The sequence below is a fragment of the Alternaria ventricosa genome (genome assembly GCF_023758065.1).
Source record: "Alternaria ventricosa strain BMP 2768 chromosome Unknown scaffold_14, whole genome shotgun sequence".
Taxonomy (NCBI): domain Eukaryota; kingdom Fungi; phylum Ascomycota; class Dothideomycetes; order Pleosporales; family Pleosporaceae; genus Alternaria; species Alternaria ventricosa.
Window position 1 is genome coordinate 148,735 of NW_026055694.1, and position 26,154 is coordinate 174,888.

The following is a 26,154-nucleotide window of genomic DNA, read 5'->3' on the forward strand; positions in this document are numbered from 1 at the left end:
CTCGATCATCTCGTATGATGTCACGATTTTCTTTCACGGAACGGAAAAGTTTTATCACGGGATTTCATTGGATCTGTGGCATCGTTCTCTGCGAAGATATCCATTTCCTTGTCCTCTGCTTCTGCGTACATCTTTTTATCAGATAATGACCAAGGGAACTGGATTAGGTTGGATTAGGAAAACACGGTTGTCAGCGATCAGGAAAGACGTTGGCTCCTGGAACATGTTATCCAGTATGACGTTATGAAATAAAATATACACATGATCTCTCATTTCAAGCTTTGCTGGCCATGCAGGTGACTGTGAATCACGATGCTTATACAATGATTAGCTCGGCACACACATACCGTTTGATATGCATGTCTAATGCACAATGGCACACCACGTCTACATCCAGAAGACCAGCGGAGTCTAGTCCGGTCCAGAATTTACCGTTCACTAGTCGTGGTAATCGGATGTGGTAGACTATAATGGCGCGTCGGAAGGCATCTATTCGCGAAGGCTTGGAGCTAGACCCCAGGTTCTCGTTGTCCGGAAGAAAGTCCGGGGATCGGATATCGGAGTGACGTTTGTGGTGTCGGGATGATGCGGCATACAATAGTATCTGTACAATAGTAGTTTTGCTGGTGTTCTTGAATTGATAAATGTGTATGTGCAGCAGTCTAGTTTACTGGTAACAGACGGGCAATACCACCTGGGCACTCTCTCCAAACCATCCACAGATCTACTAGCGATAGCGATAGCGTTAGGGTAATCAATCGCCATCCTACACCAGGTGTCTTTCAAGTTGTTCGATATGTAAAGAACAGTTATGCGTTAAGTGGTATCGAGGGCAGCTAAGCCATGAGTGCTAGTCCCGTGATGCCACGGTTGCCTGATTCTGGGCAGAAGGATTTCGCGCTGGCTGCGCTCAAAGATCTGTACATCACCGTCCTACACAATGACTACATTCCATCCATTCCCGCGGCTTCCTCTGGAACTGCGAGAGCAAATCTGGAAGGACACTGTTGAACCGCGCACAGTCGACGTGCGGCGCACTCGAGAGTACAACCAGCTAGTCTCGTCTACCCCCATACCAGCCATACTACAGTCCTGCCGAGAAGCGCGAAATCTTGGATTGTACGAACGAGTCTACTTCGAGGTTGCTGCAGTAAAGAAATTTAAAAACGATCACGCGCCCGAGATGCTGATCAAGGACTTCTTCATGCCAGATGAGGAGCAGGGAGAAAAGGAGCCTGAGAAGGTAGGCTGCCCCAAGACGGAGCAGCGCTACGTCTGGTTGGATTTCGACATCGATATGCTGGATATTGGGGCTTCTTATTTCTCCAAGTACAAAGCTATCGCACCAGCAATCAAGCGCCTCAAGTTTGAGCGAGAGAATGGGTGCGAATACTTCTACCATACAGAATCACGGCGACTCAAGGAGTTTATCAATGTGGAGGAGGTTCACATTGTCTGTGCAGATGGGTTTTGGATGTGGGCTGGGGCTATTGAAGATCATGGCTGGTCCTGCGCTGAAGAAAAACTTGTGTTTACTGACGCGTTTGATGGTCGAGTTGCGCGTGGCAAGGAATTCGAAATTGTGTGTAGACAGATGCTGAAGGACATGCGGCTGGAAGCTACTGGCGAGGCATTTTCTACTGACGACGAGGAGTCTTGAAGCTGGATTAATCGTCTCATCTTTATTTCAGGCTGTCACTAGAGATTTAATATTATTAGGAACAGAGAATACACCACCGCATCAAGCCAGAGCAACCTTTTTAACCATATCCCCTACCTCCCTCATATTTTTAACGGCCTCCTCCAAAACACCTCTCACCAGCGTCCCAACATCCCTAACCCCCAACCCACTCCGCCAAAACCTCCACGCGCCCCCAACAGCCAACACAACCGCCAACGCCCTAACCAGCCTCCTCGCCCTCATCCTCGCAATGCCCTTGCGCGTATACTCTATATTCCAATCGTTCCACTTGACAAACGTACACCTCCGCCAAAAGTCAATCTGGGTATAAGGATACACAGTCGAGTTCCAGCCGTCGCCGGTGAAATACCAGCTTGAGCAGCCGCTCTGCCAGACGGTGTTTTTGAGGGCGCGCTGCATTTCGGCAGTGTAGGCGACTTCGGCGGAGTGCTTGATGTCGATTGTGCGGGCTTCGTTGTGGAGGAGGAGGCGGATGAAGTTTAGGGAGTAGTTGACCATGTCTGGGGTTTGTGTTAGTAAAGGTTCTTCGGTGTAGATGGATGGTGAGTGTTAGTGGAGAGGGCTTAAACGTACTTTCGCTTGCCATGACGACGCTAGAATGCCCAGTTGCAGTGTTGGGACCGAAGATCATCATGAAATTGGGGAAGCCGTCGACGGCTGTGCCTTGGTAGGCTTGAGCGCCTCCTCGTTCTTCCATTACTTGGACTAGGTCTTTTCCGCCTTTGCCAATTACTTTGAGGGGGTGGAGCCAGCGCGTTGTGTCGAAGCCGTTGGCTAGGACGATGACATCGGCGGGGATTTCTCGCTCGGGGTAATCTTCTTCCTTCGCGTCCATTGGATATGTCGCGCCGGGGCCGATGACAACGCCATGCTCTGTGACTCTGTTCATCGGTTGGGTGGTCAGTTCAATCTTTGGGTCGTTCAGGCTGCGGAGCCATCGCTTGTCGAAGATGCGTCGTTTGCAACCCACGCCGTAGTCTGGTGTCAGGATCTCCCAGTACTTCTCTGGAGTGCGTTTGCGCATGTTCTGGAGGACCTTCTCTTCGTAGAGTTTTCGCTGTTTGTTAGCGTATGGTGTGTTGGGGAAGATCTTGAGGAAGCCTGATTCTGCCGTGGCGAAGATGATGAAACGCAACAGCTCTTTGAGGCCCGGTACGTTCTTCATCAGCTTGGGGCCATTCTTCTCCCACCACTCGTCACCACCGGGCGCATGGACAGCAGGTGTTACCCATGGTGGCGATCTCATCAATTGAGTGACCTTTTTGGCGTTGTAAGGCGCATGGGGTAGAGGAGGAACGAGTTGCGCGCTGCTGCATCCAGTGCCAACAACGACGACGTTCTTGTCTGTGAAGTCGACGCTTTCATCCCACCTCGCCGAATGGAACATCTTGCCCTTGAAGTTCTCGATGCCCTTGATTTCGTCAGGCCAGCCCCTGGGTTCGACCAGTCCTCCGACACAGCTAAGCACAACCTTGGCTTTCACAACCTCTGTCTCAGAGTATACGGCATGCTCGCCTTTTTCTTGCGCGATCTTCATGCGATCCTTTGCTGAGAGGTCGCCCATGCCTGAGACCATGCGACGGAGAGTGACCTGCCATAGCTGCTCGTCTTCTAGCCATTTGCAACTTTCAATATCCGTGTTGAGCTCGAATTTGTCCGTGATGCGGTATTTCTCGCATACTTCGTGGTAGTAGCGTACGATTTCTTTGCCAGGCGGGTGGAACGAGGACCAGCTGGGGTTTTGGGCGAAGCTGAAGGAGTAGAAGACGGCGGGTATATCGCTGTGTGGCTGTTAGACTTGTGTTTGTGGCACGGTGGCGGCTGAATGCAGAGGCCCTGGTTGTGACCACCTGCATGTCTTCGGGGAGATCGCGGACTTACCAAGCGACACCGGGGTACCGATTGATCCACCAGGTTCCTCCGATGCCTGCTTGCCGATCGAATACGCGAAATTGATCGAATCCAAGTTGCTGCTTCAGCTGGCAGGCCATAGCAATGCCAGATGCGCCTGCACCGACAATGATGACGGGGTAATATGTGTAGGCATCCTTCTCGTAACCATTAACACGCCGTATCGATTCGGTGATCATCTTCGCAAGCAGTCGAATTGCTGAGAGGCTGTATACGCAGACGGTCCAAGGTTCGCTTTGAGCTCCAACGCAGCGACCGAGGCGTGATTATGAATTCGACGACAGCTTCGTCGAGATTAAACTTTAGCCGGGGGCCTTGTTCGATGGTCGAGCTGGTGAAGACCTCGGAGAGTCGATCGCACGTGAAGATGAGGGTGACATGACAGCAGTCTCCTGATGGAGAATCATCTTGCCAATGGACGGGATGTTCGTCCTCCATAGTGCATCGCGTGGGGCGAAACTATCTCCTGAGCCTCGGTAGATTGGCGTAGACGCGTTAGCTTTGCGAGATGGCACGTCATGTAACGACGGACATGTCGGCGACCTTGGTATTCCGCGATTCGTCCTGGGACTGACGAATCGACATGTTCATGGGCCAACTCCAACATGAGCGGAAACTCAATTCCGTCTCTTTCTGGAAGGTTGCATGGCCGATAGGTCAGCGAATTGATGCCTATGGATCCTCTCAAGGATGGATAGCAGCGCTCTCGAGTCATGAATGAGGGAATTTTGCTATGACCATTGTAGTTTGGCGAACACAACACATCACTAGATTTCAGACGAAGCAGGAGGTTATGGTGTTTATGTAGGCAATGAGGCTGAACAATATATGGGTCATGCAAGCCACAAGTCTATGACTGCGCCGCTGGCTGACATCTCACCAATGAAAAGACCCATCTTATAGAACAAGCCTGATGATCGCTCCCTCGGACAATGTATCTACTTAGGCTGTATTCAAGGTAGGTACCGGTGCTGAGTAACTACCTAGGCAAGTAGGAGGTCTTGCCTGCCCAGGTGTAACGCTCTCACGTGGTAACGCGGCTAGCGCACGGGCGCATAATGTTAGGCGGTCGCGAACTTCCGAGTTGACCTCATCAACTGAATTTAGCAACGGCTAGACCCTCTACACCAACAAGTTGGGCCTTTTGAGCAGGATTTGTTCGCTTTCCTGAACCATGTGCCGCCCTTGAACAGGAAGTTGTCACCTCGAACCTGTGGAGAGAAGCACGTTTCGGCGCGATGAATACCATCGACGGTTCCGACCGTCACGTCAAGACAGAAGAAGGCATGCCGCTGGAATACCTCAGCTAATACGGACATGACTAATACTTCCCAGCTCCGCCGCCGTCATTGCTGGCGATCGTGCTCGATACCAACCCGCATGCTTGGGCGCATCTATCTTCGACCCTCTCACTCTCGGCCGCCTTAGCCAACATCCTCGTCTTCATCAACGCGCACTTGGCCTCGGGAAACGCCAATGAAGTTGCCGTGATAGCTTCACATTCGCACAAGACGACATTTCTCTATCCGACTCCTGCAGAGCCGCAGCCTCAACTACGGGGTGGGGATACAAACGGGCATGCGCAAACGAATGGACATGGAAAAGACAAGGAAGGTCATATGGCAGAGAGTGCGAACAAGTACCGGCCGTTCGCAGTTGTGGAAAGTGCTATCCTACGCAACTTCGCCAAGCTACTCAACGAGACGAAAGAGGGCCATCTGGAAGCAACACCTACGACGCTCATCGGCGGTGCGCTGTCAATGGCCCTTACCCACATCAACAAGCAGACCATTCTGCATGCTCCCACGGCCGCTTCCGCCGAGAGCACATCTCTCGCGGCACTCGCCGACTCGGAAAACACCCACGTCGACCGCGTGCCCCTCACATCCCGCATCCTCATTGTATCTGTATCCGGCGACCTTGCGAACCAGTACATACCCGTCATGAACTCCATTTTTGCCGCACAAAGAAAGCGAATACCCATAGATATTTTGAAACTGGCGGGCGACACTGTGCTACTGCAGCAAGCAAGCGATGCGACTGGAGGCGTATACATGAAGCCGGACCGCCCGGAGGGCCTGCTACAGTATTTGATGATGGCGTTCTTACCAGATGTAACAGCGCGGACAAGCCTCATAGTCCCTAGCGCCGGCGGTGTCGACTTCCGTGCGGCTTGTTTCTGCCATAGGAGGGTTGTTGACATCGGATTTGTCTGCAGTGTGTGCTTGAGCAGTAAGCCAAATCGAACATGCCACCCCACTCAACACAATGCTAATTTCGATCAGTCTTCTGCAACCCGGATCTTCCTGATAACCTGTGCCTGACGTGCGGCTCCTATCTATCGCTGCGCAGTGCTGTCATGAACCCGCCGGCATTGATACCACGGAAAAAGAAAAAGAAGAAGAAGGCCGGGACGGATTCTGCAACACCAGGGGCAAACACTCCTGCAGGATCTGGTACTCCACTCCATGGTTGAGATACTGATCTCGGATCTGGAATCCATCCCACCAGATCCCATGATTTACCGCGTTACACCTTTCTCGGACGTGTATGCATATCTGCTACACTCCCCGGCCCGTGGCGTAGGCTAGTTCCACCGAAAGACGCAAATTTGCCCACGTTTATGGGGAATGTGGAGACTTTGACGGTAGGCGTATTGAGCCACTAGGACGGCTGTACGACAGCCTTCCCCTTCGAATCGGAAACCGTGCCAGCATACTTTGTTCTCCGAAGCCTCGCCTACGCAAGTGGCTCTATGATACCACGCGCGCTTGCAATTCTATGTGGGGATATCCCTCAACGCAGTGTTCAGTTCACGGCGGCATGATCCTTTTGCCGTCGACACGGACGTTTCAACAGCCATGCGTGCGTTATTAGTTCTGCTGATTACTCGGCTGCCAAAGCGTCGGCCGAGCCCGTAGCATTGGAGGATCATTTGGCATCCGAGAGACTCGGTGCAATTAGATGGCAGCACAATTAGGACCAAGAGATGGAAACATCTCCGCGACAATGCCTAGAGAAGTTCCTCAAATGAAAGCTCAGGAACCTTCCAGACGAGATCAATTGGAAGCCTTGTACCCACATCTCAACAGTCTCAGCTCATTGTCCCTGTCGCTCACTCACCAATAGCCGTGATCTCGGTATTTTGCAGCCATATCGCACCCTACCAACTGCCATATATGAATACTCACGTCAAATGCACAGATAGGTCAGTGGCAGGGTCCATAATTCAGGCTGAGCAGCATCGTCGCCTGCACCCAGCCGCGACGGTTATCGGTGAATCTCAGGGATAGCGGCGCATGGCGCAGGTAAAAGCAAGATGGCTCAATGCAGGCGAGACGATTGCGGTAGACGAGGCGAACAATGAATGCAGCAGCGTGGTGTGATGCTATTCTAGACTTGGACATAAATATGGTGAGATGACGCCAGGGATGAGGATCCCCGTTGGACCTGCATGTTGCATCTGATGGATGTTGGAGGCGGCTGCGGAGGGAGTCGCGGGATGTGGGTAGCGTCGCCGGCAGGCCTGGGCGTGGGATTAAGAGAACGGGGGAGATAAGGGATTCCTAGGCCATTTCCGACGGCATCCGGAGAGACTGAAGTCTGAAACATTTGGGAATGAACTACTTGTAAACTCTAACAGAGTGATCACACCACAAACCGTAAGCTCAAGACACCAATATCCCTTATCCCGTACTCGGGAACGACATGCTGCATGGAGTCTCTGATCGCCATATCTACGCTAATTGCGCACCTTACCGAAAAGGGACTCGCCCAGCCCCGGAAGATGTCAGGCCAGGGATGGCCTGGACTTGTTTCTAAACTCCAAGCATGAACGCAGCCTATCAGCCGCCCTCACGTTATCATTACCCTTGCATCGACAGCTCTCCCAAGCTCTGAACAATGTTTTCGAATCATTGCGCTGATAGCAGCGAGCTGTGCTGAGGGGGCTCAGTTGACGCATTGCCTGATGTGACCCCAGGACTTGGTAAGTCTGACAAGATGAAGCGAACAAGTGCATCCCATGTCGATCAAGAAAAGAGATAACAGACCGTGGCACAAGATCACCGCGAGCTGCTCCACAGGGCGGTGGAACCAAATGATCGCATCCAGGCCTTGCGGCAATCGATCACACACAGCCCTGAGGTCATCCCACACGTGTGGTTCGACAGCCGCAACAGGCCCAGCGCCTCTCAAGGGCCTCCGTCGTTTCCGCCCCGTCCCAAGTTGGGCGGCACCCTGCAGTTCTGCATTTTGGCTTAGCGACGCACCCGTAGTCGGACATTGGCTGACAGGGCCTGGCTTGGGGCGGCCATTGCCCATCCCAGTGCCCACCCGTTAACAGCAGCTATCAGACACCCCACTGCCCGTGGCGTTTGTGCATTCGGGAGAGAGGGGGACGTTCATGCCGGTTTGCTGGGAGATTATCAAAGCGGCTTCGCCTATTCCACTGCGGACGGAAGCCAACTGAAGCTTGGATGCTCTCTTTTTTCTTACGCATACCCATATAGTCCACCACCGACCCCTCGGTTCCATTGATTGTCGGTCGTGAGCGTGTCCACCACCGAAGCCACCCTCGCCTATAATACATATTTAGCACCGTTTGCACAGGCAACTTTTGTTTGCGCGTTCCTCCTCCCAGCGGCGACACCTTTACTTTTTGGCTTGTTCGAGCTACGCAGATACTGGGGCGGACGCCAAGGGTCAACTGCAGTCTTGGAGATCCCTGATCGTGTAGCGATCGTCCAATCCTCACTTTGCTTGCGCACGCGCATCATCCCTTCCCTTCTCTACGAACCCATCTTCTGGAGTTTTATATCGATCCCTCCTACGTCTTTTCGGATTTTCGTTTCCAACTGCGCATACCACATATACATACCGGATTTAAGTACGGGAAACATTTAGATCGCAGAGAGCGACGAGGACCCGGGGACACACGACATCATGGATCCAGTATCTTCGGGATTGGACCCCACACTCCCTCTGGAGCCGTTTGGTAATACCACAGATGCCACGGGCGGCGACTCGAGGTTATACAATCTCAATGTGTTCTACAACGTGAGTTATCCTGGCTACGGGAACTTGTTAAGGTTTTGGAGTAACGCGGGGCTAACCTGCCATGTTTCTAGCCCGGCGACATCGCTTGGATGATCACATCAACCGCCCTCGTGCTTCTCATGATACCGGGTGTAGGGTCAGTAAACCATTCTTCCCTGCGCATGCATTATCATGTATACGGGTCTAACAGAATTGCAGATTCTTTTACTCCGGATTGGCACGAAGAAAGTCGGCGCTTTCGCTACTATGGCTGTCAGTCATGGCGACCGCGGTCGTTTCTTTTCAATGGTTCTTCTGGGGTTACTCTCTAGCCTTTTCGCACAAGGCTGGCAAGTACATTGGCGCGCTGGATAACTTCGGTTTGATGAATGTGTTGGGTGCGCCTTCGGTGGGAAGCCCGCGGATTCCCGATCTCATGTTCTGTGTCTACCAGGGCATGTTCGCTGCCATAACGTATGTTCACCACATACTGGAATCATCCGGTCGATGCTAACTTGATGTGCAGTGTTGCACTTGCGGTTGGAGCCGTGGCCGAGCGAGGACGCATGCTACCTTGCATCATCTACATGTTTGTCTGGACGACTATTATCTACGACCCGATTGCGTGCTGGACCTGGAATCCATCCGGATGGGTCTTCCAGATGGGTGGTTTGGACTTTGCCGGCGGAACTCCCGTCCATATCGCTTCCGGATGTGCTGCCCTCGCCTACTCGTACATGCTCGGAAAGCGAAGTGGTCACGGCACCCAGGAGCTCAACTACCGTCCCCACAACGTCACGCACATTGTCATCGGCACCGTGTTCCTCTGGGTGGGCTGGTTCGGTTTCAATGCTGGTTCTGCGCTGTCTGCCAACCTTCGCGCTATCATGGCGGCTGTATGCACCAACCTTGCTGCTTGTGTCGGTGGCATCACATGGTGCCTAGTTGACTACCGTCTCGAACGCAAGTGGTCCACTGTTGGCTTCTGCTCTGGTGTCATTGCTGGTCTCGTATGCATTACTCCTGGTTCCGGATACGTCCCTGCTTGGGCTGCTGTGGTTTTCGGTGTGTGCGGTGGTGTTGCTTGCAACTACGCGACTAAGCTCAAGTACTTCCTGCGCTGCGATGACGCCCTCGACATCTTTGCGGTTCACGGCGTCGGTGGTTTCATCGGAAACATCCTCACGGCCTTCTTCGCTGCGTAAGTCATCTACAGCGTCATTCCCAACCGACCCATTGCTAACAACCGCACAGTGACTACATAGCGCATCTCGACGGCTACACCGTCATTGAAGGCGGCTGGCTCAACCACCACTGGGTCCAACTCGGCTACCAACTCGCCGACTCCTTCACCGGCGGCGCCTACTCCTTCCTAGGCACCTGCCTCATCCTCGGCGCCCTCGATTTCATCGGCCGTTTCATCCCCGCCTTCAGACTGCGTGCAACTGAAGAAGAAGAAGCCGCCGGTATCGACGATGTCGAGATCGGCGAGTTCGCTGTAAGTTCAACCTACCAATCGAAACACATTATCTGAAGAACACATCACTAACACGCAATACAGTACGACTACGTCGAGCTCACGCGCGAAGTCAAGATCCCCGACGACGACATCATCGACGAAGGCATGTCGACGCATTCCCTCGAAGGCCACGGCGCAGGCATGGCCATGACGAGCCACCACGAGAAGAATCAAGACTCCGTTGATTCGGCGAATCAGCTCGCGGAATGGGCTCATCGCGCATAAAGCCTTTGTTGTTGCTTTGCGTTTTCACTTGTTAATCGCTCTATACCAATTTTCTTTCTGTGCACGTCGGTTTGACATGCTGTGTACGTGTATGTATGTATTTAAAGAGGGTACGGATGGATGATGTAAATGATTGGATTGAACTGGATTGGTGAGGATGGGTAGTCTTTAGCTATGAGTTGAGGGTAGACGGTAATGGCCCTGGCTTGTGTAAATGTTGAATACGCTGTTAATGACCATGTTCCGCGTTGACCCTGGTGACAGTTGTGAGCAGCGTGTACCCAAGGTATGTGCGATCAACAGAGTATAGTACTCCCCAATGGCATGCCCAACGATTCCAGCAATAGCTCTTCATCCTCACTCCAACATCACTCACAGCATACCCCGCACATCAAAACGCCAAACAGGTAAACTCTCACGATTCTCATTTCGGCATCCAAGCTCATCGACTCTGCATACCAAGAATCTGCTATAAAAACCCCCCACTCCACCACCCTTCATACGTCTCTGAACAATACTTCAACAAGAAAAAAAGAACACTTCAACCCAAGAGACGCAAACCCACGATGCTCCTTTCCGTTGTAGTGTAAAAAGCGTGAAACCTGTGACGATGAAGAAAGAGAGAGAAAGAGGAACGTTCTTTGTAACTAAGCCAAACTCAAGTGCACATGATGCCCCCTCTCCATTTTGACTCGCGCCCTTTTCTCATTTGCGGGGGCCGCAAAGGCCATAGTAATGTGCGTGTGTTTCCCCGCCGTCTGGGCATCAGCCCTCCTCGTACCATTCACCATGTCTCATCACGGCACGCAGGGGGTCACGATTGACAAAGCGCGGCTCGGACATCTAGCCCGCCGCTGCGCCGACACCGTTTGTGTCCATTGGGCTGCCCCCTCCGGCGTTTGAGCCGTTTGTCGGCCGTCGTCGTGTGCGGATTGCCTTCTTCCTTCGGTCTACTGGTGCGCCTTTGCCGCCTTCTGCTACGTCGACCATGTTGAGGTCGTCGTCGTCCGGCCGGTCTGCGTCCTCGTCGTGCTCTTCCCAGTATCTTCTCGTCTCGTCGAGCTCGGTGACGTCTGTGGGCCGCATCCGTAACCATTTCATCCGTGGCCCTGATCGTGCGCGCTCGCTGACGCGGAAGCCGTAGATGCGCGGTTCGTAGATGCTGCCTGTGCCGAGGCCGGGGGCGAGGTTGTGCGGTGCGACGCCGTTGATCGAGGTGACGTTGGAGGGTGTGGTATTCCGCGACTTGCCATCGGTGCTTTGCGATTGTAATTGTTGCAGGGCATCGACTGTGTTTGACGCGTTGTTGCGCAGCCCGCCGCCGATGTCGAGGTCCGTGAAGGTCATGAAGAAGAGCGAAGGGAAGGTGGTGCCGAAGAAAGCTCCGTCGACGGTCTGGAAGCGCGAGTTGGGCGGGGTATATACGTCTAGGCAGGAAGGGCAGAACAGCTTGACTGTCTCGTGGCCGGGGCTGTCGTTGAGGCCGACTGGCAGGACTTTGCAGGAGTTGCAGTTTACGCGCGGGCAGGTGCCAAAGTGCTGGAGCTCGTACTTTTCAGCCATCTGCTGTATGCCTGGTCGCGAGGTGATGTAGCGCTGATGTATGAGGCCGTAGAGCAGCTCGGCGGAGCTCTCTATCACACTAAGATCAGAGGCTATGCGAAGATGTCTTCGGTCGCCAGCCCGTCGGTAGCCCGGTGCTCGCTCATCACCCAGAATCTCGTCTTCTTCATCCTCTTCTTCCTCCTCGTCTTCCTCGTCCTCGTCGTCCTCCGGCTCCACGTCCAGTATCATCTCCAGAGCTTCCTTGTACATGGGCACCTGCGATTGCAGGCCCGTCAGGTTGAAATCATCCTCGATGAAGTCTTCTGACACCTCGGCGAAGTACTCGTGACCCAAGAGCCCGCAGAAGGACGCGATCCACGACTCGGTCACCTGCGAAGAGGACGACATGCTGTCTGGGGTGTAAAGGCGTCGGGGCCGCTGTCTAGACGCGGCTCAGGTTATGACGCGCAGCCGCAATGCGTGCGTGGATACGAAGGGCGAGGGGTTCGAAAATGCGAATGTGGGGGTAATGGTTCGCGATCGAGACAGAAGCGAAGGGTGCCGGGGAGGAGAGCACGGTTGAGTGTTAGGGTATATTTCTTTTGTGAAGCTGCACTTGCAGCCTTGTTATCGCATGTGTGTTGGCGTTGGGGTAGCGGACAGGGAAGGGCTCGGCGAAAGTCGTAATCCAGGTGAGGCCGGTGGGGGAGGGGTCGAGCGAGCGCAGAGCCTGGTGGGAGGGCGTTAGAGTTTCTTTGCGCCGAATTTGCCTCTCTATCAGTACGGCCGATCTTCAGACGTCGCAGGTGTATGTTTGGAGCTGTGTTTTGGCAGGTGAAGATCGCAGGTTGCCCGAGCTTAGCGATTGGGTACCACGTGATCTAGCCAGGCCCTGCGAACTTGCAGGTGCTAGGTATAGGGCAGATGAATCACGAAGGTACTGTTACCTACAGAATATTATTTCAAGTACGTAGTGAGTATTACAAGAGCGACGTAAGTGTCCATGATATATCAGAAGAATGGTAGCCCAATAGCTACACCCGGGCATCAAAACAAGTCCCTTAGTATCCTCGCCAGCTCGTCATTCTCATGTGAGAACCCGTTCACAAACTCTCCATTTGAGTTAGGCAGCTCACTTCCGGGTCCCCCAAAGCCGTTGAGATTGAAGATACCCCCAGCAGCCTCAAACAACGTCGTCAAATCGCTAGCCATTCCATGCGGTGTGTCGAGGTTAGGCCCATTACGGCCATTCGAAAACAGGGCAAGATCATCCATCGAGTGACCTGCAAGGCCCGCCATTGCGACTGCGGCGGAAGAGTGTGCATCGTGAGTGTCATCGTTGCGTATAACAAGCCCGAGACGGGGCCCAACTTCCTTGATTGTCTTGATCGTTCTCCACAAGCGTTTCGAGACGTACGAGTTTGACGAAAGACCACGGACAAGCTCAAGCGCCATGTAGAACTCGTCGCGAGACTGCTGGCTGAATTCGGCCGGCGCGTGAGCCACAGCTAGAAAGAGTACCGCCAGCGCCGATATCAGGAAGTAGTTGAACATGGTCTGCTGGCTTCTGTAGATGTCCGAGGTTTGGTTGATATATGTCAGTATGCGGATGGTGTCTTTGGCGACCTTGACTACGACGTGCGCAAAGTCAAGGTTCTCCATGATGGTAGTTGCGGTATGTAGTACTGGGCGATAGATGAGTATTCGCATCTGGTTGGCTCGGAGGTAGAGCACGACCTGTAGACGATGGATGACCCGTGCAGGAGGGTCAACCTGTCTACCACTGTCCGGGTGGACAAACTTCAGCGTCTCCGGTATACTACGATGCCAGTTCAGAACCTGGAAGTCAAGAAAAGAGATATCGTCCTTGTTGATCTTATCTTGGTGTCCTACATCGGCGACAGACTTCCATACTTTCGAACCGATAACAGAGTACTGAATCATGGCGTTGAGATACGGCGTGGATTCGTGCGTTGATATGTCCGGCTTCGGAACATTAGTGTCAATATCCGCGTCCTGCAGAGCAAAAGGCATGCCGGTGCCGAAGCTCCACCGGCGGTCCAGCACATAGATAGTCCAGAAAGTACGAATCGCCGCCGCTTGCTCTTCAGGATCAGGGAAGAGAGCCACGTATGTGTCTCGACGATGTAAGCCCAACTCCAGACAGTGTCGTGCAGCCAGACCGATTACTCGCCATGCCATGGCTTCGTCGTCCCGAGTGAAGTGATACATAGCCTAAGTCTGTAAGCAGAGTCCAATTACACCCGAACGTACTACTCACTGTCAACACCAGCAAGTTGATCCCATGGAGGCTAACAGGCTCAGACAAGGCCTTGTCAACGATCTTATGCACGTTCTCGAAAAGCCTCTCACCCAGGGGATCCTTTCCCCCACCTTCCAGAACCAGTGTTATAGCGAGAACGAGCTTCAGCACGCTGATCTGGTCGTCCACCATTGCGTCCGACCCAGGAAGAGCACCTTGCATCAAACCCGACCTGGCCGCTGCTTCGACAAAGGTAAACAGCATCTCGGCATAGCGCTGCAATCTATCGACTTCCAGGATGGGGTACATGATACCCATCTCCTCGTGCCATACATGCACCAAGCGGATAGCCTCGTGCTTCGAAATGGACCAGATCGGGTCTTTATCCGCGTGTAGGGCGCGTTTCGGCATCATAGCGCTGGGTATGGGAGGCGATGCCCTGGGTGTCGCGTCGCGGGTCAAGATGCCGTCGTCTTCGCCTTCCTCGCCAGCGTTTATGCCCATGGTCTTCAGGCTCGACCTCGCCACCCCTACATTGAATGCATTCGACGTCGGGCCGTGGAAGCGGGGGTGTTTGCTGAAGGATTTCGATCGCGAGCGGGCGGAGGGAGGAGGCAGCATAGGCGTCTGCTGGTAGTCTGGATTGAAGGGTGTGCCGATTGAGCCGTTGCTCTGTACGTCGACCTGGGCTCGGAGCGCGCTGAGGTTTTGGAAAAGATCGTCGACCTGCTGCTGGAGAGAAGTTATATGCGTCGACATCTGCTTGAACTCGTCGCTGTCTTTGAACGAGTTGCAGCAGTTGGGAGCGTAGGCGCACTCCAGGTTGAGATTGCCACAGCGCTGGCATGGTGTCTCGCCGTTGCACTTGATCTTCCTCCTTTTGCACTCATTGCACGCGATGCTGATATACCTGTTGCCTGAGATGGGTAGACAGAGTCAGTGTCGGGTCGCATGCCATCTCATGCACGACAGGATTACTTACGCTTCGCGCGCTGGACGGGCGTGCCATTCTCGTGTTTCCGCTTTGCGCTACTGCCGGATTCGTTTGGCGGACTCATGGTATCGCTCGCATTATTCCTGTCTGCTGGCGATGCGGCGCTCATGGCTAATTCCGCCTGCGCGCGAGTGTTCCGCGACAAGAAGTTAATGTGTGGAGCTGTTCGATGTCTCCGATGTCTGTGCTTTTGCGGGGATGGAAGGAACCGCTTAGCCCGAGCCGCTGTTCGAGGTACGAAGGCCGCCGTTCTGCTCAGGCTTTACTTCAAGTCATTACCTATTAAATATGGAAACCTTGACTTCTTCAAGACAATCGGGACATCACGTGTGCATAGAAGCATTCGAAAAAGTTAGAAGTGCTCATTTAATGGCGTAACATGCCTCTCAATCATCGTCTAGCCCAAACTCCTCCCCAACCAGATCAGTCAGCTTCGCCAAGTGTTCAAACACCTCCACATCCTGTCTAGCTACCCTTGTCGCTTTGAGAAGCAACGGGTACAGCCTATGCAAATGCCTCCTATGTTGTGACCTGACACCCGGAGCATCAGGTATAGCCTGCGGCTCGCTCTCCAACTGTTCCAGTTGCTCCAATACAAACAGCAGCTCGCGTCTCTGCGACTCTGGCGCAGGCATGCGACCGCGAAGGGGCTGGTCTGCGATATACGTCTTGAGGGGAAGTGCGCATCTCAAGATAAGGTATGGGGCCGCTGCTTTGGCCAGCCAGATACGTTCGCGACTACTGTCGTTCACGGCGACGAGATGGAAGAGCTCAGAAAGGCAGACATAGCTCATGTCTGGTCGCCAGGTGTAGTTCAGCTCGGCAGTCTGCCCTAAACGTGTTTTGTAAAGCTCCTCGAGTGGAGAAGTGCTAATGTCGGGTAGCTCTCCGGATAGAGGACTGTGTATCAGAGATGTGCTGAAGAGATTGCGCGCGTAGCTTCTCCGGAGATCATGCGGGAGAGAATTCGAGCCTAGTGGTAGGGTAATTAGGCTGCGAAATTGAGCGAAAGATTGCATGTCGAACTGTTCGTCCTTCTCTAGAGAGGCGGGGGCATTGGGCAATGACTGTGCACGCGTGATGCAGTGCGCAATATCAACAAGGGTGGTCCAGATCTCCTGGTTGGGGTTGACGTGTGGCAATACCGACTCGAGTATAGCTGTAGATGTTGTTGTAGCTTTTTGCCATAAGGTCGGTGCTCGACCCTCTTGTTGCCACACGTACTTCTCTTCAATCGGTTGTGCCAGACTGGTAAAAGCGAACGACAGTGCATCCGTCGTGTAGATCTCTTTCAGCTCAACGTTTTTGACGACGATGTCTTGCAGCAGCGTCATGGAGGCTTTTGAGAGTGCGACAAAAGTTGGCCCGCGCTTTTCCGGTAATTTAGCCAAGGAGGTGTACGGCAGCGTAATGAACCGGCCCAACATGCGTATTAGATACGGTGGAATGTCGTTGTCTTCTTCTGTTTTGACCATCCTTAAGCATTCCATCACTCGATTCTGGAGAGTGGTCATAGTGTCCAGATCCGAAGAGTAAGCGACTTCGTCCGAGTTGACAACGCAAGCTTCGAGGTTCGCAAGCATCAAAGGCAGATCCTTGTTAAGGAGCCGGTCAGAGAGGCGGTAGATGGCTTTGAAAGCCTCTGCATACGCGACGAAAGCGTCTTGGTTGTCCTCTTCGTGTACCTCTTGCCAAGCGTCTGAAGAGGAAAAGTAGCTTCTCCATACCGCTGCAGTCTTGAGAAGAGGATCGGTACTCCATACCTGAGCAGTATCGGTGTGGGAGAGAACACCTGTCATTGTGGCGAACACCGAAGCCCCTAGCGCATGCGAGTGGTATTCGAAGTAGCGGTTCAGGAGTTCCAGTAGTTCTGACCATGCGTCACCAAGCTGAGACGTATCCAACTTTTCCATGTAGGTAGTGTTGAGAACGGTCAGGGTCTGAAGAACCACCTTCGTAGTCTCATCCCATTCCTTGTGGTTGTCTTTGCGTGAAGTTTGTATCCGAACATCATTCTGGATGTTCAAGTTGGCCTCCACCATACCGAATAGGATTGTACGAAGGCAAAGCAACCAAACTTCCGATGACAATTGATCTGAACAGTTCTCGAAGATTCTCTGTATGGTCTGGATTGCAGAGTGCCGCACTTCGATGCGTTCATCCGTTGTGATGGATGAGAGGTTTAGCAAAACTTGAAGCCACAATGCCGCAGTCTTTCCTTCTTGTGAATGTGTGCTTACAGCATCCTCGACGTCTTTATTGTCATTGGTCTGAGTAACAACCTCCGCCAACGAGGACAAATCGGTCCGCGATTGTAGGTAGTCTGACACGTTCCAGAAGAAGGTGATCGCCTGTAACAAGTTAGATACGTATCACGCGTTAGGAGAATCACTCACGGTAAGAGACATGTTCAAATCCTCCCTTTGGGAACAGAACCTGCGCAGGAGTTCTAAGAGCGTTGAGAGGCAAGCATCGGGAACAGCAGTCATAAAATCTGAGCAGACGAGATTGGCTGTCGCAAAAGCCGATCGAGCAAGAGATCTTGATATGACATCTGTAGTCGAATTTGTGGCTTGACTGTTCCCAGAGATCTCGGCGCCTTTCGGGTTTCCCTGCGCTGATGGCAGTTTTTGTGTGAAAACGCTCATCAAGCTCTCAATAACAGAGGTCCAGCCAGCAACTAGGGACTCGCCGCATTGCTCAATCACGCTCTTGAGTGCTTCTAGAGCTATTTGATGTACCCGTATATCAGTGTCGCTGATCGTGTCTTTGTTGACCCCATCGTAATGATGGAGGTCGGTAATCTGCTTTTGCAGTGCAGCCAGTATGCGAGCCTGTATGTCTTCGCGTTGGTCGTCGGACATGGAGAGCTCAGCGATCTCCCTGACTGTCCTAGCTAAGATGTCGGCTGCCAGCAGCCTCGTCGGCGTCGCTTTTCGACTGTCAGTGGAGTAGCGTATAACCTCTCGAATCAGGATGTCCCATCCACTATCAGCAGGATCATATTGCGACAACCTGCTTTCGTTCAATGACGCCAGCTCTCCAATCTTGTTTAACGCAAATGCCGAGTCGCGGGAGTTAGCATCTGTATTGAGACCGATTCCTGATGCACTGCCGAGACGCCGATGTGAAACCTGAGGACGGCCGGAGGTGTTCGGGGTTCTTTGTCCGCTCTCTGATGACGATATCCCGTTTAGCAGTGAGCAAAGCGCTTGTAGTACCTCGGAAAAGGACTCATTCGGATAATCAATTGTACTTTCAAAGAGCCTGCGAGCAGCACTCTGGACAGCTGAAGTCTCTGCCTCTAATTTCTCTGTATTGGTCTCCATGTCCGCACGGATTCCAGATCCAGATGCGCGACTGCTATTCTGGCTCGACAACGCCATCACTAGATCAGCTACTTGCAGCGTCTCAAAGACGATAGACCATGCTGATTGCAGCGTTGGTCCTAGTGCAATTGCAAGATTGAGTAAAGCCCGCAGACACAGTAAGTTGCGAGGGCCCAGCGTGGGGGCTGTAACGTCGTGTGAAGGTCGCCTGTTCTTATCGGTGGACATTGAGGAAGTTTGGCTCACAAAGCTGTCCACGCTGAGCATCCCTCTCGCGTTAGAGAAGATCCCAGACTTCTCATTAGTAGGAGACGAAGCGTTGGCTAGCAGTAAATTCGAGGGGACAGCTGCTTTTCCCATGGTAGTGAGGAATGCATCTCGTGGTGTTGAGAGTCTGAGCAGTCCGGCAACCTGAGTAAACTTCTGTATGGCTCGGATCAGAGCCCTGTAGTAGTCTGTATCAAGCGTAGCATTAAGAAATGTCGAGCAGGTTGCAAGGACTGCTGGCCAGCATTCGGTGACCAAGTTTGTCGAGGTCTGCACGTACGAGTAAGCCGGGTGATCGGTCAGATCCAGAGGATTGACTGGTATAGTCTTTTTGCGGAAAGAATGAGTCCTTGAAAGCTTCCGAGTGTTTCGATCTGGCGGTGCAACATCCGTGTCGTCTTCATTCATTTCCTCGGCTTTAGTTTTCTTCCGGCTTCTGCTCTCGTGATGTACGGTAAGAGGAAGTACAAATTTTGCTAGACTTTCAGAAATGTTGGTGATGCATGTCAATACCAGGCTGTATATGTATGTTTCAGGTAATGCAGGCGGGTCGGATTTGTCGAGGTGTTCGATGCATGGAGTCTTGAGAGAACTCCACTGCATACTGATGCCAGAAGGACGAGCATTATTGCTAGTATCGCTCACAGAGCCACCTATGACGCCAGCTAATGCACCCGCTTCAGCGACAGCTTGATCCGATACCTCTTCTTTAAAACCAGCGGCAGCTGTTGACTGCTGACCTAAGCCAATCGCCGCTGGCTTTTCAGTCGCAAGGCGCACGAAAGCCGCTAGGTTGTCTCCAAATATGTTCTTCTTCCCGCTTTCTGCATCAAATAGGGCATATATTGCTAGGAGAAGTCTGGAATCGGCGTAAATGCTGCGGAACACCTCAAGGCAGAGAACTCTCTTCCATGCCTGAGAGGCCTCAGGATCGAGCATATGGTTCAAGAGACCGAGCGCAATCTCGCATTCGGAGGGAAGCGTGTCAAGGTGATACCGAATGATCAGATGTAGTATCCGAATGATGCGCACAGTCACCGCAAAGGACAGACGATCGGATAGAGAGCGGATGATCAGCGGCATTAACTGGGTTCGCATAATGTAAATCTGTTCCGGATGCGTCGTCATAATCTTGTTGTGGTTCGACAGGATTGCTTCGATCAGCTCCAACGTCGAGGCTGGCGGCAACGAAGCAAATCGCATGAAGACTGGCTTCTCTCCAACGATGAGTGCGATGAGATCGGTAAACATCTGAATTTCGTCAGTAAAGCTACTGGTACTAAAGAAGATGGCGGACCTTGTAGGCATCGTTCGCAGCTGGTCTGACTGAGACTTGGCCATCATCGCCTTTCACCTCGGTCACGGTAGGAATTTCCAAGGCTTTCTCTTCAAACTTGGTCAGCCTATAACACGTGTGTTCCTTGTTTCAGCATCATACCATCTTCGGACGCAACCCTGTCGAATACGACAATCACCAATTGTTGCAACGTGGCTGCAGCCGTGTTGCTGACAGCAAAGTTCTTCGCATTTTGGAGACTTGAACATATCTGCAGAACAGCGGATAATGACTCGCTGCGGATTTCTGCGGGATAGTTCTGAAGCAGTGAAGGTAGCGCCTGCAGTATCTTCAGCTGGATATCATGGCCTGGCAGCGTCAGCTATGTCGAAAGCGCTATGATCAGCCTTCATTACTCGATGGAACAGATTGCTTGAAGGCTTCAAGCACTTCTGTTAGCCGTTCTCGCGGTAATGCTCGCGAAACGCAAAGTCTCTGGAGACATGAAATTCCAGTAGATGCAAATTTGGCATTTTGAGTTCCGCAGGCAATCAAGAAGGGCGAGATGAAATGTGGTCGTCGGGAGAGATCTTGATTCCGTCAACACGTGCAGATCAAGTGACAGTAGGCATCTCACCAGCCGAGAGTTGGGCTTCTGAAGTATTGGAAAGCGATTTCAAGTCTTTCAAGGCCGTCTCTGCAGCATTGCGTAGCTCGGTATTCTTGCGTTTTGCATCCTGTATGAGGTTGCCTAGTTCAGCCGCCAAGATTTGAGCTGTCATTCTTTTGATATGAGCCGAAGCATCTGGACGATCTTTCCAGGCAAAAGAGTGACTTGAGAGTTGGGTATTGGGTTGTTGTTCTGTCGAATCGCTAAAGGCAACGTTGTCGCGTCTGGGGCGACGGGCCAAGCGATTCACGCGTGCCAGGTGAGACCCTGGTCCACGGGTGCCTCGTCATAACCATCGACGCTAGCGGGCCCGACAGGCATGTTTAGACAAACATCTATCCTGCTGCCACCCAGAACTTTACAATTGCGCTTAAGTCGAGACACTGCCAGCAACTTACACTCTAGCTATATTAGCTACAAACCCCAATCGAAAACGCTCCACAACCGTCTATAGCTGTCAATATCGCATAGCGGGGTCCATCCCACTTCCTCACGCGCCACACTTCTGTTCAGCCTTCACACATAACTACCGCTGCTATGGGCGCTAAGGTTCCGCGCAACTTTCGCCTGCTGGAAGAGCTTGAGAAGGGCGAGAAGGGTCTCGGTGCCGGTATGGTAGATCTGTGGTATAGCCGTGGGTAACAGGGTACTGAGAGTTTACAGAGGCCTGTTCATACGGTCTTGACAATGGCGACGACCTGCTGATGTCCGACTGGAACGGTACCATTCTCGGCCCACCACACGTATGGGCTCCTTTCTCCACGTCATGAGCTGCACACTGACCCCGTCGCAGAGCGTCCACGAGAACCGCATTTACAGCGTATCGATCCACTGCGGCCCTGACTACCCCGACACCCCTCCGGAGATCAAGTTCACAACCAAGATCAACCTACCCTGCGTCAACCCCCAGAACGGAAAGGTGCGATAGTTGGAGGCGTAGATACTTGGCGCATATTGACGATAGCAGGTCGACGGGTCGAAGCTGCCATGTCTGGCTCAATGGAAGCGCGATTTCACCATGGAGACGATACTGATAGAGCTTCGAAGGTTAGCACGCCCATAAGCTGAAATTTAATTGCATAAGACTAATTGCGCAACAGGTATATGGCGCTGCCTCAGAACAAGAAGCTTCCACAGCCACCCGAAGGCGCGATGTTCTAGAAGAACCGCGCGCAGCCTGACCCAGAAAGGATATATGGATCAGGGATGATATGGGCATAAGATATGATGCACGAAGGAAATGAATGCGCATGGAACGGAGTTATGGTCTGCTAGCGTAGCCATACAGCCTGACAAGAGATCAGGATTATCAACAACATATATTACTTCATTTTGCTCCTGTCTTGTTCTCTGCGGAGTCTCTGATGAAGCTTTTACAGCAGAATGTTGAAGTCAGTCACCAGCCTGGCAAATATCGAGTACCTACATACGCGCAATGCTGTACTTTGGAAAGAGGTAGTGCGCACGTGATATCCAACATCCCAGCCCAAATCCTTCGCGTTGCGGCGCAGGCCTCGGACCTCCACCACCGAGCCATCTCATGCATGCCCCGATTCCTCCAGCCTAAACGGTCGACACAACACCGCGTAGCAGGTTAGACAACGAGCCTTTTGGTAACTACCAATTAACTCTAATATCGTATCTAGCAATCGCTCTCTATCGAGCCTTGCTGTCGCGATGTTCCTCCGCTCCGCTCCCAGATGACGACCGAGTCTCGTTGTTCAACGCCATTCGCAACAAATTCCGGCGGAACAGGAAGATACAGAGCCCTTATCAATTAGGTCTGAGCTTCAAAGCTGGTTATGAGGTAGGTCTGTCACTGCAGCTTTGAATTCATCAATTGACAATGGATAGACACTCGACCATCTCGATGCCTCCGCTATTGGCAATACAGCCAGCGCAAGCACTCTGACGCAACTGATATCCCAATTGCCCCGCGGTCTAACACGCGCGCCTCCGATAAGACGGTACGAAAAGACGACGCCACCAGATCCTCCCAAAGAACGGCTTGCGTGCCTTCCACCCGAGAGAGCCGTCCTCAACGTGCGACCCTACGCAAAGACCTCTGGACCCCGCCGCGTCCCTATTCTCGCCTCCGCAAACGGCGTACCCTTCCTGCGCCTCACGAAGCCGCAACCTCCAGCACTAAGTCGCGTCATCCAACAGCGACTACGGCGCAAGAACGAGCTCTTCGACACGAGGGTCCTCCTGGAAAACTGGTGGCTGCCCATATGTCAGCAGGAGGACGTGTGGGACGTACTCATAACCGCGCAATCGAGGGAGCGCGAAGATACTGTGAAATGGCAAACTGCAGTTCGTGATTCATTGAGGGCGAACCAGGAAGCACACCAGGCGGACATTAGGAATGATATAGTGATGACGAAGAAGATGCAGAGGATCGTGGATATGGAGACTGAGCTTGCTCTCAAGGAGGGCCAGACGATTGTGAGGGGAAGGAAGAGGCATCCTCTACGAGTTATCAAGCCGGTATCATGAGCACAATATACTGTCTTATGGTTGTTCTATCTGCGCTTTGCAAGATGGGTATATGTTCGACCTGACATGCCATGCCAATGCACTGTAGTCACTATGAAGCCGCCTCGATCTTCAACTTCCCTACATCCACTCCGTCTACACCATCATCATCATCGTCATCATCATCCACCTTGCCGACCAAGCCCCGCTGCCACAGCTCCTTACCCGTCAACTTCTTCTCTTCCTTGACAATCCTCTTCTTCTTGTCCTCCAGCTCTTTCTCCTCTTCCTTCCGCCTCTTCTCATCCTCCATCTCCTTCCTAAACCTGTCTCGCCATGCGAGGAACGTCTCTCGTGTGACCGCCTCACCCTGGAACTTCTTGTTCTCTTCCTCCTCGGCTTTGGCCTTGGCGATATCGACGAGGGCTTGTTCCGCGTTTTGGCGCTCCGTTATGAGCAGCTCGGCGCTGTCTTTGAGGACGGTTACGAGGGTGAAGATCATGGCCATGCCGAGGTTCTCTTCTATCGTCTCCGTGAGCGAGTCGAGCAGGCGTTGTTTGTCTTCTTGTATGTCGAGGTATTGGTGTCGTGGCGCGTTGGGCGGTTGTGTTACGTCGAGTCGGGGGGCTTCGTCGGGGTAGTTGGGCGGGTAGGAGACATTTAGGATGATGACAGCTGGTGGACGTGAGTTTGGATCTGTCTGTAGAGATAATATAAGCGCATACGTTGCTCTTCCTCGGTTTCATCGTCTTCGTGGCGGCCATCGTCGAGCGTTATTGCGATTCGGAACTCTGTCTCGGAAACATCTGCGGAGTGTCAGTATATGGTAAGAAGACATCGCGCAAGGTAGCGCTACCTGTGATCTCGTCGGGGAAGATGGACTCGAGCACCTCACGCTCCTCTTTCTGATCTTCGATACCCATTGTGCAAATTAGTATGGGAATTAGTAAAGTGATGGCATCTGCAAGTGACGCTGAGGCTGCTCTGGCGGGGCGCGCCTTCCCCACGTTAGCTCCGTCCGACTGCCGATCTCTAGAATTTTTTGGGAATCTTGGACCGCTACATCATACATCCACAACACCACACAAACCTCACATCATGGCGAAAACGAAACCTACCGATCGCAAGGCGAAGAAGAGCGCGAAGAGTGGCGCGGTAAAAGAATCGAAGAAACCGAAGGCGTCACCAGAAGAACTTTTGATTCAAGCCGCTACCTTCTTACAAACGTCACAACCCGAAGAAGCGCTGGTCGCCGCACGAAGAGCACTCAACCTACTCCAGCCCGGTACATCGAAACCCTCTGCTACAGCGCTACCTGCACTGAACCTCCTCGGCGAAATCAACGTCGAACTGGGCGATCCAGACTCTGCGCGCGAGGCCTTCCAAGCAGCGATTGTAATCGACCCAGAAGGCGCAAACGATGGCGCTGAGAAGTTCTTATGGCTAGCGCAATTAAACGAGGAGGGAGGCGCCGAGAGTGTGCGGTGGTTCGAGAAGGGCATTGAAGTGCTGAAGAGGGAGATCAGTGAGCTGGAAGGCAAACGGGTGAAGAAGGACGAAGTCGAGGAGCTGCTAGAGGAGAAGAGGCAAAAGATAGCGAACTCGCTCTGTGGTATTGCTGAAGTCTACATGACGGATCTGTCCTGGGAAGAAGACGCCGAGGCGCGATGCAACGCTGCCGTCACCGAAGCACTACTTTTCGCACCCGAAAACCCAGAACCACTACAAACGCTCGCATCGATACGCATCTCGCAACTCAAGCCCGACGAAGCAAAATCCGCACTGACACGGAGCATGGATCTTTGGAAAGACCTCGACCCGGACGATCCCAAGGTCCCAGACTATTCGACTCGCATCAGTCTTTCTCGCCTGCTCATGGAAGCTGAGATGGAAGACGAGGCTATCGAAGTGTTGGAGCGGTTAGTGGGCGAGAACGACGGCAGTGTCGATGCTTGGTATCTGGGCGGTTGGTGCCTGCACTTGCTCGCGGGAAAGCAAAAGACCGAAGGAGAGGAAAAGGTTGCGACATCACTACTGCGTGCCAGTCGCGATTGGCTGGAGAACTGCCTCAAGCTCTACAACATGCTGGAGTGGGAGGACGAGCGGCTGAAGGAGCACGCGGATGAGATATTGAAGGAGCTCAACGACGTACTCGGTCCCTCGACCGGCGAGGAAGATGAGGACTGGGAAGACGCCGATGAGGAGATGGATGAAGACGATGATGACGACAATGAGAAGATGGACGGCACGTGAAAGTGAAAGTATAACTTTACAGGCCGGCTTGGCCGTGTTGAGGCCGCCGATGGTCAGCGATACGCGGCTCCGCTGTGAATGGGACCGAAATTGGGGATATTGGGCAGCAAGGCTGGGATGTCACGATCGAAGTAGTACAGGCTGAGTGTGCTGGGACATATCGGCGCACTATGGTACAAGCTGGATGTAGTGTAGATTTATTTGATACCCAGGGTGCGTAGATGGATAGCAGACGCGCGACCTGAGGCAGGCAGTTGGCAGCACCAGCGTGGGACGGGGCCCCTGCATGTGGGATGCCGCCGCGAACCTATGTAGGATGGGCACTAGGATGCTGTCAGCGGTGCCGTGACAGCTCCTGAATAGACGAAGCCACACGCCAATCATTCCCCGCTTTGCGAGCTACTGAGGTCGCGTCCCGCTTCGAGGTGCGAAGGCGAAGCAGAGGCAGAGGCGCATCGGCGACGTGAATACAACGTGTAGGACGAGTGCGCCAGTCGGTTGCAGGGCAGGCAGCCCATTGGCGCGCTGCGGTGAGGGTGTAACACCAAGGTGCGGTGGATGGGATGAGACATGGCCTGCGCTTGGCAGCTCAGTCGACGTCGCCGGCGCCGCCAACGCCACGAATAATCAATCATGCTCATCGAGACCAAGACCGCCCTGGGGAGTTGCCGCAAAGTCAAAGTGACGC

The 26,154-nt window shown here is 53.0% G+C and overlaps 11 protein-coding genes across 11 annotated transcripts; 6 read left to right on the forward strand and 5 right to left on the reverse strand.

Annotated features, from left to right (window-relative positions):
* Positions 1-940: 940 nt before the first annotated feature.
* On the forward strand, positions 941-1,660 carry J4E93_007631 (uncharacterized protein; the record flags this gene model as incomplete). Its single annotated transcript, XM_049345536.1, has 1 exon — positions 941-1,660. The coding sequence occupies one exon, from the start codon at positions 941-943 to the stop codon at positions 1,658-1,660; it is 720 nt and encodes a 239-aa protein (XP_049197063.1).
* An 81-nt stretch (positions 1,661-1,741) lies between these two features.
* Positions 1,742-3,792, reverse strand: J4E93_007632 (uncharacterized protein; the record flags this gene model as incomplete). The annotated part of the gene is made up of 3 exons (XM_049345537.1): positions 1,742-2,202; positions 2,276-3,483; positions 3,584-3,792. The coding sequence occupies 3 exons, from the start codon at positions 3,790-3,792 to the stop codon at positions 1,742-1,744; spliced, it is 1,878 nt and encodes a 625-aa protein (XP_049197064.1).
* Positions 3,793-5,232: 1,440 nt separating this feature from the next.
* Positions 5,233-6,089, forward strand: J4E93_007633 (uncharacterized protein; the record flags this gene model as incomplete). Its single annotated transcript, XM_049345538.1, has 2 exons — positions 5,233-5,845; positions 5,899-6,089. 2 exons carry the CDS (start codon positions 5,233-5,235, stop codon positions 6,087-6,089), a joined length of 804 nt encoding a protein of 267 aa, XP_049197065.1.
* Positions 6,090-8,557: 2,468 nt separating this feature from the next.
* On the forward strand, positions 8,558-10,394 carry AMT1 (ammonium transporter Amt1; the record flags this gene model as incomplete). Its single annotated transcript, XM_049345539.1, has 6 exons — positions 8,558-8,671; positions 8,743-8,807; positions 8,870-9,124; positions 9,177-9,851; positions 9,905-10,148; positions 10,212-10,394. The coding sequence occupies 6 exons, from the start codon at positions 8,558-8,560 to the stop codon at positions 10,392-10,394; spliced, it is 1,536 nt and encodes a 511-aa protein (XP_049197066.1).
* Positions 10,395-11,237: 843 nt separating this feature from the next.
* CKB1 (casein kinase 2 regulatory subunit) lies at positions 11,238-12,347 on the reverse strand (the record flags this gene model as incomplete). The annotated part of the gene is made up of 1 exon (XM_049345540.1): positions 11,238-12,347. One exon carries the CDS (start codon positions 12,345-12,347, stop codon positions 11,238-11,240), a length of 1,110 nt encoding a protein of 369 aa, XP_049197067.1.
* A 639-nt stretch (positions 12,348-12,986) lies between these two features.
* Positions 12,987-15,305, reverse strand: J4E93_007636 (uncharacterized protein; the record flags this gene model as incomplete). Its single annotated transcript, XM_049345541.1, has 3 exons — positions 12,987-14,174; positions 14,221-15,119; positions 15,185-15,305. 3 exons carry the CDS (start codon positions 15,303-15,305, stop codon positions 12,987-12,989), a joined length of 2,208 nt encoding a protein of 735 aa, XP_049197068.1.
* Positions 15,306-15,582: 277 nt separating this feature from the next.
* J4E93_007637 (uncharacterized protein) lies at positions 15,583-20,850 on the reverse strand (the record flags this gene model as incomplete). The annotated part of the gene is made up of 5 exons (XM_049345542.1): positions 15,583-17,547; positions 17,593-20,043; positions 20,090-20,178; positions 20,231-20,437; positions 20,706-20,850. 5 exons carry the CDS (start codon positions 20,848-20,850, stop codon positions 15,583-15,585), a joined length of 4,857 nt encoding a protein of 1,618 aa, XP_049197069.1.
* A 425-nt stretch (positions 20,851-21,275) lies between these two features.
* On the forward strand, positions 21,276-21,899 carry SPM2 (Ubiquitin-conjugating enzyme spm2; the record flags this gene model as incomplete). The annotated part of the gene is made up of 5 exons (XM_049345543.1): positions 21,276-21,348; positions 21,402-21,481; positions 21,532-21,657; positions 21,706-21,785; positions 21,839-21,899. The coding sequence occupies 5 exons, from the start codon at positions 21,276-21,278 to the stop codon at positions 21,897-21,899; spliced, it is 420 nt and encodes a 139-aa protein (XP_049197070.1).
* Positions 21,900-22,282: 383 nt separating this feature from the next.
* Positions 22,283-23,234, forward strand: J4E93_007639 (uncharacterized protein; the record flags this gene model as incomplete). Its single annotated transcript, XM_049345544.1, has 3 exons — positions 22,283-22,331; positions 22,385-22,545; positions 22,593-23,234. 3 exons carry the CDS (start codon positions 22,283-22,285, stop codon positions 23,232-23,234), a joined length of 852 nt encoding a protein of 283 aa, XP_049197071.1.
* Positions 23,235-23,325: 91 nt separating this feature from the next.
* Positions 23,326-24,136, reverse strand: J4E93_007640 (uncharacterized protein; the record flags this gene model as incomplete). Its single annotated transcript, XM_049345545.1, has 3 exons — positions 23,326-23,888; positions 23,939-24,019; positions 24,070-24,136. The coding sequence occupies 3 exons, from the start codon at positions 24,134-24,136 to the stop codon at positions 23,326-23,328; spliced, it is 711 nt and encodes a 236-aa protein (XP_049197072.1).
* A 175-nt stretch (positions 24,137-24,311) lies between these two features.
* Positions 24,312-25,466, forward strand: J4E93_007641 (uncharacterized protein; the record flags this gene model as incomplete). The annotated part of the gene is made up of 1 exon (XM_049345546.1): positions 24,312-25,466. One exon carries the CDS (start codon positions 24,312-24,314, stop codon positions 25,464-25,466), a length of 1,155 nt encoding a protein of 384 aa, XP_049197073.1.
* Positions 25,467-26,154: the final 688 nt, after the last annotated feature.